Source organism: Eucalyptus grandis, chromosome 6 (assembly GCF_016545825.1).
Source record: "Eucalyptus grandis isolate ANBG69807.140 chromosome 6, ASM1654582v1, whole genome shotgun sequence".
NCBI lineage: Eukaryota > Viridiplantae > Streptophyta > Magnoliopsida > Myrtales > Myrtaceae > Eucalyptus > Eucalyptus grandis.
This window is the reverse complement of record NC_052617.1, coordinates 54739948-54750586: the sequence shown is the minus strand read 5'-3', so window position 1 is coordinate 54750586 and position 10639 is coordinate 54739948. Positions and strand designations below refer to the sequence as shown.

Sequence of the window (10639 nt, the reverse complement as noted above, 5' to 3'; positions counted from 1 at the left end):
AGGAAAATTTTGGTACATTTGTTCTCATCATGTCCTCTAGCCCAAATTTTGTGGAAACAAAGCCCATGATATATAATCTCGTTTGCTTGGAACTTCAGGTCTTTGAAAGAGATGATGAACCACTTTCTTGACCCAGGAAAATTAGCACAAAGAATGGGATTGGATTGCAAGCTCTTCACCCTTTATGCAGCAATACTTGCACTAGAATGTGGCGTTATGGGAATGCAAAGTTACATAATTAGACTATTCCAATTGCTTTCTAGGCGATTCAAATGGCCATACAAGATTTCTTGGAGAATTCAAATATGTTAAGGAGAGAGAACAAAGTTAAGTTAAGCGAGGAACCAAATTTTATTGGGGTAAAATGTAAATGGCCCGTGGAAAGATAATAAAGGGGCATAGCTATTATTGCATGATTAGATAGAGGCTTAGTTGTCCGAGCGTGGACAAGACAAGGAAGATGGAACTTGCCGGTGGAAGTGGAAGTTGCAACTCTTCTTCTTGCATGCAAAGCAGTTCAATTGTTCAGCATTCATAAAATGGTCTTTGAAAGTGATTGTAATGTGTTAATCGATACTATTCAACAAAAGGGCTTTTGCCCTTGGTGTATTCATCCGTTTGTCTCGACTCTCATTTACCACTTAGTAACGACTTAGGATGGAATTTGAAGTGAGCCAATAGGACTAGTAATGTCGTTGCTCATGAGTCGCAAAATGGGCATTTCATCGGTTAGGAATTGCATTGTCTTACCCTTTTAATGATCTCTCTACAGTAAAAAAATTAGTGTTAGCTGTGTTTCTTCAATTCATTATCTTGATGTTTTTCTCCTTGTAATGTTTGAACTATTTTGATGCAATGGAAGGTTTGTTTAAGGGAAAAAAAAAAAAAACAGAAAGAGAGGGGTCCAGAAACGAACGCAAACTCGAGGAGTAAATTGAAACAGAGCACAAGTTTCAGGGGAGCAAAGTGCAATTTCCTCGAAACTCGTTTTGGCGGTTTGCCGCTTCCGCCGCCGAGCTCCGTCGCCTACTTCATCGAGCGACGGCGGGCGACGACGGAGAACGGCTCAGTCTGCAGTTCCGGCCGAAAGAGAGGAAGAGGGAGAAGGAGGAGAAGAATGTTGGAGGCGAGGACTCTGGTGAAGGCGGCGGTTCCTTCCACCCTCATCCGCCATCCCTCTCCTGGAAATCTCCAGTCCACTCGCCTGCTCTCCATGTAATCGCTCGACTCTCCAAAACCCTAAACCCCTATCGCTCTCGCTCGCGCTCTGGGCGTTGTTGAGGGCGGAATGAGCTTAAATTTGCCTCCTTTTTTTCTGGTCAGGCTAACGAGGAAGGATCTTCGTGCTGGGTCTACATCGCTTCCGGTTGCCACGTCTTCAGAGTCCAGGTTACGCGGCCGCTTTTAGCTGGAATTTGCATGAATTGTGATGTTCTGATATTGTGTGGTCGGGTCCGTCGTAGCCCGCAGTGTGTGGTAGTTAGTAGTGTTTGATAATTCCTTGTTGACTGATGATGGGGAATGGGAATGGTGGTAACTCGACTGGAATTTGGTGCTGTTTCGATTTTGTAAGGATGAAGTTGGGGGTGGTTAGAGAGAGCAGTTTTGCTGGAAACTTAAATGTGTTGACCTGTGATGGCCGTGTGTTATGAATGATTGTTATTGAGACCACTCGTTGTGGAGATTTTCTGGGCGAATTGGAGATGATAAAATAAATGGGTACCCCCATTTGCTGAAGGTTTTTGAGACTCATCTATCGGATACATGCTTATGCAATTAGACAGGCTAGAGAATCGTGGGTTCACAACACCTCGTTGATGTCCTGATCTCTTTCTGAAAATTATATCTCTCATCTTTATCTCTTTCCATTTCATGACTTCAGGTGCCCTTGGAGGGGGCTTTGGTTGGCGAAGGCAAAGAAAGCCTTCTTATTCCTGCTCATGCGGAGGTAAGGGTCACTCGAGTGCGGTGATCTCAAGTTTCAGTTATGAACTGGTTTTAGCTTTTCTTCTGGCAAAAAGGGTTTTATTTCCGTGGTTGGTGTTCATTCTTTCATCCCCTGTGTGGATCTTTTGTAACGTGAGGGCCTTGCTTTTTGAAGGTTACAGACTCTATGCTAGTCAACCGTTGCCCACACCGATCTGAAATTCAGAGTATAGTGCTGACTGAATCTGACAGTAAGTGGCTTTTCTTTTAAGCTACCTGAAGATTTCATTTCACGAAAAAGATGTTGAAGAATGGTGTTGAGTTGAGTTGTGCTTGAGAAATATCTGGTCCTTGGCTGATTCAACTATGAAAAGCCAGCAGACAAAAAGAGAAAAAAAAAGCTTGGCTCATTAAACTCTTTTTTGTTTTTTAATTGGTAGTCAGCTTATTCAATTAATTTTCAAAGACTATTTGACACGAACAGTAGAGTACCACCTAGCGAAACTGCTGGCCTACAACAAACTACTGCATTTTATACAACAATCTGTTGCCCTTTCTTTTAGGCCAATTTGGTATTAATAATTACATTTATTGGGTGACTTCACATTGGTTAGTGTAATGTGTGCAGCTGATTTTCATTAATTACAACCCAAAGCTTTGCATGTGAGTTTTGTCCAACCACCAGACTAAGTGAAGGGCCAAAGAAGAGTTTAAGTTTAATTTCAAAATAGTAATGTTGAACCTTTTATTATCCAAAAGCAACGTTGCTTGAATTGCTACACAGGAGCTACTTTCGAAAAGACATGTATGAAGCAGGTTATATTTGTCGATACTGCCAGTCCTACACAGAGATGGGTGGGCTCCCTTGTAAGATATAACTTGGGCTTAGCTTGACATAATCTTTCTGGGAAAATAGACTTGCGATGTTGATTATGATTGAAAGAGTCATTCCTTTACTAGTTCCTTAAACAGTTCTTTCATGCCGTGTCTGGTCAGCTTCCATGCCTGGTGGAGTGATATGTTCTGTATTAGATGCTTAATTTATGGTCATCTCGTTTGTCTTAAGGATTCACTCGCGTGAGAAAATCTGCTCTTCTCCTTGTCGAATTTTAGTTGCTGCATGGCAATGTCAATAGAGTTGGCTTAATATTATTTTGATCAATTGCAGGTGCTGGCTACTTGATGCTGGGAAGTGTGGATTCCTGTGGCCACCTCATTGTATCTAAGCTACATATAGGTGGTGAGGGTATGTTCCCCTTAAATGTTTTTTAAATTTTTATGGAGACTTTCAGCAGGAGAATTAGAAATGTTTAATTTGTAAATGGAAAAAGAGCAAGCATGTGCCTCAAATGTCTTTATCCCCGATTGGACATGAATGATGGTTTCTCGGTTCCTACAACTTTGATACCTGGTTGGGGTTTTTGCAAATATGTAAATTTAAAGAAGAAAGCATCGAGTAATGTGTGGATGTAGAAGACGTGTTACTGATTTGTGAAATTCCCCTCCTCATGAGTCCTTTTAATAAGGTTCTAATATGTTCTGTGTCCTTTCCATGCTATAGTCCTCTCTCTTCTGCATTATTAGTCTTTTTTCCTCTCCTTGGTTCTAAAAGGTTTCCTGACAGAGAAGAGTCCAATGATTTTTTGTTTAATGTTCTGCCCTTCATAGTTGGGCTAGCCTTGTTAAATGTTACTCTTTACACAAACTTTTTACCGACTTTTGTCTGACCAATAGCACACTGTGCAGTTTATCTATGTTGTGGCTCGTCAATGGAAGCTATTAGATTAATCTTCTATTATTTAAACTGTATTTATTTGAGATATGATAAGTTTTTGGACATATATATAATGTAAGTGATCTAATTGCATTATGATTGCTAAAAAACTCCCTGTATCACCTGCTTTCCTTGTTGACACTGTCTTCAATTCATTAGTTTCAGATGATAGCAGGCTTACATACTCGGTATTGCCTCAAGATTGTGGAATTGGAGAAGGTAGTTGGGCAGGACTTTGCTTCAGTCCAAATCAATGGTCTATGGTACCTAGTCATCCATGAATTTTTCTTTTTTTAAATTTCCATTTGAAATTTGGAAGCATTGAGGATCAAATAAGTTTTTTTCTTCTTCTTTTTTATTTTATTTTTTATTTTTATTTTTTATCTCGTGGCACATGTCTTTTTGTGTTCTCATTATCTCTTTCATGTCTTACTACAGGGTAGTCTCAATTGCATAGAGATTTTATTGATAAAGCATACTTTCACTTTTTGTGGTTTCCCTTTTCTGTTTTCTTCAAGTGGTTTTGGAATATTTATTCAAGCTTTGAATTTGACTTGCCTTTCGAGCAATCTCTTTCATTATGAACGCTTGCTTCTTTACTTGACGATCTTAGACATTACATGTGCTTGGCATTTGTCCTTTCGTTCTCGCCCCCTCAGGAACGTGGATGATAGTTTGTCTGAGAACCTCTGAGTTCAAAACTTAGTGGGAACCTGTAATTGGTCATTTAAAGAAAGTGCATTGAAAGTTGGAGAGCAGATCACTGCCTCTACATAAGTTTTTTCATGTTTTTTACTCGTACTTATTTTTAGAAGTACTTGGTATCTTGTATGGTATTTCTTAGAGACTTCTCCTGACTGGTTGTATATCACAGGCTGCTGTGGCGCGGAGCTTTTGCAAAAGCATCGATATATATGATCAGGATATCCATCTTCAGACTCTGAGGACGTATGTTCTAAGTGCTTGATAACTATAGGTACATGGCATATGTTTGCAGACTTGAGTAAAAGGTTATTCTTATAGACCTGGTCTTTCAGGCTGTGGTATCCATCTTCACTGAACTTCATAGAGAATATGTCTAATGGGAATGGAAGTTTTATATTAGCTGTCGCTGAAGGTAGTCAGGTATAGTAATGACATTAAAGAAAGGCTGTATAGTATTTGTTTTTACAGATAAATTGTCTTAAACATTGTGGTTGAATTTATTTTTTAATTCAGTTTATGTTTGGATTGTTGCAGCTGAGTATATGGGACTTGAGGATGAAAGAAAATGGCGGTTGCCTCCATCGAATCTCTGGCTCTCTTGGTGACAACTTCTATGCTGTCTGCAGTTCTTCTACCAGCAGCATAGCAGTTGGTGGAGCTGATCGTACCGTGACCATATATGATCCTCGCAGGTTTCTCATTATCAATACCTGTAAATGCAGTTACTTAGACTGAGTAATCAAAACTAACATGTAGAAGTTGATGGCTTATATTTTTTGCTCTTGTTGAATTAGTCAGGTCGGTTTGACTTGACTTATGTTGATAAGACGTGGAATATCCTAAATAAGCTTTGGTGCCATTCCTGAAAGTGGTGGAGACAAAAATTTCACATTTGCTGTTGTCTCATTAAGGTTGAGATGCATTCATCAGATCAGAGGACTCCATATTTTAGAATTGCACATCTTGTATGGTTGTGAATCTAAAAATCTAATAGAATGGATTGAGAAGAAGCATTGATACTAAATTAAGTATTAATTCATAAATATGGGAAAGTAATGTTGTTATTCATATTCCTACATGCATTAAGTGATTATTCCACTTGACATTAAGCTTCTTCTTAAATAACTAGAACTAGAAATATGAATTGAAGTTTATTTTCACCCGATCAGTTCATTCTACCTTACTAAACAGAGTGCAAAAAGCTTGAATATACTCGTTTCATATTCTAATAGTGTAGACTCCTCATGCCTCCTTAACGAGGTGGCAATACTCTATCGTGATGTCTTGTCTGTTGAAGGGTGATGGCATCCCCATGCAAATGCAAATTTGAAGAACTGTGAACTATTGCCTCCTTTCTTCTTTTAAAATCTGACAATACTAAAGAGAAGAGAACTGAAAGAAAGAATGTTGAATTCTCTCTTGGGTAGTTTGTATGATTACATACTATATGAGTTTATCATCCCATTTTATTATTGAATCCAACTTAGAATCTGGTCCAATTTACATTAAGGCTCCTTATCCTGGTGGACTTTAGATAAATCAGATGCTGGATTTTTTGAAATTTGTCATCCTCCAACTGGATGAGCTGATGGATTCATGACCAAATGCCAAAATCAAGTTGAATTAAAAAATTGCTATACATGATTCTTGCACATTTACCCTCCACTTCTTTGGTCATTTTTTGTACATCAATCATGTGTTTATTACATGGTCTGCATATTGGGGTGATTCAGGATTTCTTTGTTCTTTATATATAAAAAGAGATGTGATATTGTTTTTGTACTTCTAATACAGATGGTCAGCATTATCACGATGGGTGCATTGCTCAAAGTATGAGGTAAGCTATTCCCCACTTCCAACCTCTTTACTAATGTTTATGCTTCACACCGTGATTAGGAATGAGACCTCATCTTCTTTGCATGCAAGAAATCTTTTTATCATCGATTGTGGAGCCAGTTGCAAACTGTTTTACAATGATGAGTGTGAGACACATAGACACTTCCTCATGGTCCAGTAGTTTAGTCAATTTCAAGGGATGAAGAATAGTGTGTGTTTCAGGTAATTGTAAGTGGATTTCAGAATTGCTTAACATCTCTGTATCTAAAAGTCATAAGTCACGAGTTGGAAGTAGATAGTCTAGCTTTTATGTGAAGGCATGAGTGACTGGTTGATGAAGCCAGAGGTTGACCATCCCAGGAGCTGCCTTCTCCAATTCCATGCGATAGAATATTCACAGATGAAGTTGCATCCTTGCTTTAAAATATCTGGAGGTCACCACCTGTTCCTTTTGACTGTCTAAATACATGCCACCTGAACACAATATCTCTTTTGAAATAAGGACTACTGGTCTCAACCTATATATCACTTTACGTGATGATGCTTCTCCACTCTCTTCATTTACCTGTGCAATTTATATTATTAAGGACGCATGTGTCAATTAATCATCCTTGTGTAAATTCACTTTTGCTTTGTGAAAAGTGCAAGCTTCTTTAACTGGAAATGATAAGAAAAATAAGAGAGTGGCTTGTCAAACTAAATAATCATTCATAGAGTTCATCAGTTCTGGCCAATTCCCTTTTTGTATTCGTTTACAATCAGTTGAATTCATTTTTTAGAATGTGGAATAAACTTCCAGCTTCATGTCTTTTTCCATCATGTGACAGCAAAATCTCATGATATGCATTAGTGGCTTAAGCATACGCATTATGCAAATGAAGCTATGTCCGTACATGTATATCTGGCTTTTGCTATCAAAATCTGCTGGTGAGAGTAAATATTTTCCTGGCTCATTATACAGATCACTGGACTTGCATTTTCATCAATAAACTCTGATTATATCTATGTCCAAGGAATGGATTATGAGGTAAGGTTGGCAGAGAAGTTCTTATGTACTTTTCTGCTTGCTTCTTCTCACTTGTATGTTCTTGTTCTAATTATCGTATCTGACTGTATTACGACTTTTTTGTTGGTTCAACACATGGGCATGTGCAAATAGAGCACAGGATGAGAATGATCTAATATGGATGTAGCAAATGGCGTGACTTGAGGAATAGGTGGCTATTGATGAAAACATTTCATCAGGCAAAAATACTTTTTAGAGAGCAGTTTTAGGTGTATGCATGTCCATCATGAATGGTACACTGGGTGCGTGTAAACTTTATTCCTTCATACAGTTATTGCTCTTTCTAGTGCTGGGGGTGCTGAAATTTGTTAAATTAATATGTCTTCTTTCATGTTGATTGTAGTTGAGTTAAAACGTGGCACTTCCCAATTTAGCCTACCTTTGTTGATGCCTAAGATTTAGCCTCAGTTTTCTTTATTTTGATAGATTTAGTCTTACTCGTAATCTTTTGTTTGGGCAGGTCTTTTGTGGGCAGTGGGAAAAGAGCGAGAAAGTATTTACATTTAGAGGAGACTCGAACTGGCTAGGGTTTAATAAGGTAATCGTCTAGATCCTCAATCATCACTTTTCTGACTGCCTATGTATTAAAGGGCAATGTAGCGTAATTATTTGTCTGGCAACAAAAGCTTTTACTTCTGTATGTTGTTGCACGTTAATATGGTGACCCTATTAGTTAAACAATTATCAAGAGTTTGTGTTATAAAGACTTACCTTGATCAAGTACGAGGTTCGTCTGAATAATCAATGTTAAGTGACCCAAAAGGTCTAATGGCTGTTAAAGCACATTGGGTGAAGTGGGACTTATGCCACTCTGATTGGACTGGCTTATACTGCAGCATTATGCTGCTGTACTTGATCATGAAAGTCTCTTCACAGTGAACTCAAAGATCTGCTCTTTTCCACTGCAGTCCCATGGCAGAGATGTCTTAGGTGGCTGGTGCGACTCGGGTAGCATCTTTGTTGCTGATGTTGTGGGTTGAAGCTAAAGAAGCAGCAAGCCGGAGAACTTCCCAAATGGGTGTTCTTTTTCTTTTATGATAAAAGAATATATCTACTTCTTTTGGTAGGAGAGAGAAATTACAAGAAAGGTGTCTTTTAGCATATGAGGGGGCTATATTAGCAGCTTATGATGCTTCCAGTCAAGCCATCTATCTGGTCAATGAGAATCTGGTTCGTGAGGAAATATCTTCCGTATCTTCTCATTGTAGGATTTCAGCATTCCCACTCCTTTTTTGATTGTCGGAAACCACTTTATTCATCACCCTTTTCTTATGTCCCTCGTTCAAGTTAAACATATAGCAAAGTTATTGTTGAAGGAGGCAATGTTAGAGCATTTCAATGTCGATCCACGATTATGTTTAGATCGGTTGGCAGTGGTCCGACCAACCAAAGACGGACAGTTACAGTGGCCTATGAAATGTGGAAACATCGTGAGTAATGAGTGCGAGCAATTAGTAGATTGAGAATTCCTATATCTCACGGAGGACTTGTACTTACCATGAGATCACTCGACAGAAATGAACCGGGATATTGTGAAACCTTGAGCAAGCTACTCTCCATTTATGTCTAAGATAGCGCTGAGAATAAATTGCACTGATGAAGGAAAAGAAACTGCGAGTTGCTTTTAGCAAGACCTACGGTGCTACGCGGCTTTTTATAGAAGAACTTAACCTGTTCATTTGTACAAACTGCACATGCTGAGTTTGCGGATAAACCTACGTAGAGCGACGCAAAAGCTTCATATTACTTCAGGTGGCCTCGGGTGCGAGCGGAGCGTCGGCTCAGGAGGCTGGTAGTGCTGCGCCCGCTGTCGACCCCATGCCCTTCCGATCAAGTAACATATCAAGGCCATGATCATGAGGCACAACAGTATCGCCGGCAACGAAATCATCACCACGTAGCCCATTTCTCACCTTGGCCAGTCTCTTTAGTCACGTCTTTCAAGTGGTCTTCAACTTCAACTGCAAGTTTCATTCCAATAGATCAACAGAATAATATTAAAGTCATAGTGCAAACGAGCCGGCAAATCTTACTCGACGTACAAACGGTGTAAGTAGGTACTAGCGAATCCTGGCCTACTTTCCATCAAGAAAAGCAAGAATCGAATCTGCCTGACTTTTGGAATTCCACTATGTCCTAATCAAAGCCTCGAAAACCCTGAAGACAGCTCACGCTCATACTCAAAAAGCAAGAGGAGAAATTCAGCAAACCTTAACCGAAAGCCAAGAGATAAAGAAGAAGCGAAGCCTCGAGAGAGAGAGAGACAGAGAAAGAGGTGATGATGAATGGACCGCAATTAAATACGATTTGCGACATCGATACGTGTCCTCACGTTTGGTGTCTTGTGCGTTTTTGGCGACACGGATCGACGGCATGCGATTGCAACACCAGCAAGGCGGCAGTCCCACTTTTGAGTCGCAATATCAATCTAAATTAGATCAGCATTATTAATATTGACGGCATGTTTGAAGTTCCCATAAAAATTGAGGCTTTTGAGTACACGCCAACTTTAACCCACTTCAATAATCAATTGAAGATCAAGCTAAAATTATAATAGTCAATGGCCAGAAGCTGATTGGATATGAATCTTATATATTTTGTTGATAACGAAAATATCTCTTTATTTATTTATTTTATAAGTGATACAAATGATTATTTTTAAAAGAATACTTTCAAAATCGTTGATATTTCCACTAAACAAGCACACCCTTGAGTATTGAGTAACAATTCTTGCGACTTAATTCACCTACTCATATTCCTCAAAAGAGATATCAAAACAGATCACTAACTGAAGATCAAAAGAATATTCGGAGGACTTTCTGACCAAACAAAAAGTATGGCATGATCAGCAAAGTTGTTTCCTTTATTCATTTCTAAAAATCCAAAGAATTCTACTTACTTTGTACATTGTACATTATATAGGTTATCAATTAAGCATTGGCTTAGATAAAAAAAGAAAAACAGCGACCTTTTTTTTTTTTTCCAATAAAGGTTTTAAATAATTCCAATTGCATGAGTATTCTCTATTGAAGAAAAAAATTTCAATCGGAGGTCAAGATCCATACCCTTAACCTTCTTGGTGAATTTTAATGCTGAAAGGTCTCACGAACCTAATCGCTCTAGCAAATATCGTTGTTCAATGCCATTTCATCTTCCTTTGACCTAACAAAGAAAAGGAAACCTAACTTTTTAGGTTCCGTTATTTTCAGAAAAAAATATTTATCGAGAAAATATTTTTTTTGTTTTCCAACATTTGACACGCTTAGAAAAATGATTCAATAGAAAATGTTTCTAGTTATGGAAACTATTTTCCTATCAATGTTTAAATTCAG

At 38.5% G+C, this 10639-nt stretch overlaps 1 protein-coding gene across 8 annotated transcripts; it reads left to right on the top strand.

Moving 5' to 3' along the window:
* Nucleotides 1-878: 878 nt before the first annotated feature.
* On the top strand, nucleotides 879-8781 carry LOC104450858. Of its 8 annotated transcripts, XR_005552312.1 has the most exons (14): nucleotides 881-1215; nucleotides 1324-1389; nucleotides 1883-1948; nucleotides 2102-2177; nucleotides 3095-3172; nucleotides 3860-3963; nucleotides 4575-4648; nucleotides 4738-4825; nucleotides 4940-5097; nucleotides 6200-6242; nucleotides 7203-7268; nucleotides 7768-7845; nucleotides 8216-8361; nucleotides 8440-8781. XR_005552312.1 is itself a non-coding variant. In XM_039316111.1 (13 exons), exons 4-13 carry the CDS (start codon nucleotides 2114-2116, stop codon nucleotides 8285-8287), a joined length of 813 nt encoding a protein of 270 aa, XP_039172045.1. In that variant the 5' UTR covers nucleotides 879-1215; nucleotides 1324-1389; nucleotides 1883-1948; nucleotides 2102-2113; the 3' UTR covers nucleotides 8288-8781. The 8 variants fall into 8 exon arrangements, 7 of the variants coding, with proteins under 7 accessions (XP_039172045.1, XP_010063865.3, XP_010063864.3 ...); XM_039316111.1 differs by having other exon boundaries at nucleotides 879-1215; nucleotides 3095-3166; nucleotides 3866-3963; nucleotides 8216-8781; XM_010065563.3 differs by having other exon boundaries at nucleotides 879-1215; nucleotides 3095-3166; nucleotides 8216-8781.
* Nucleotides 8782-10639: the final 1858 nt, after the last annotated feature.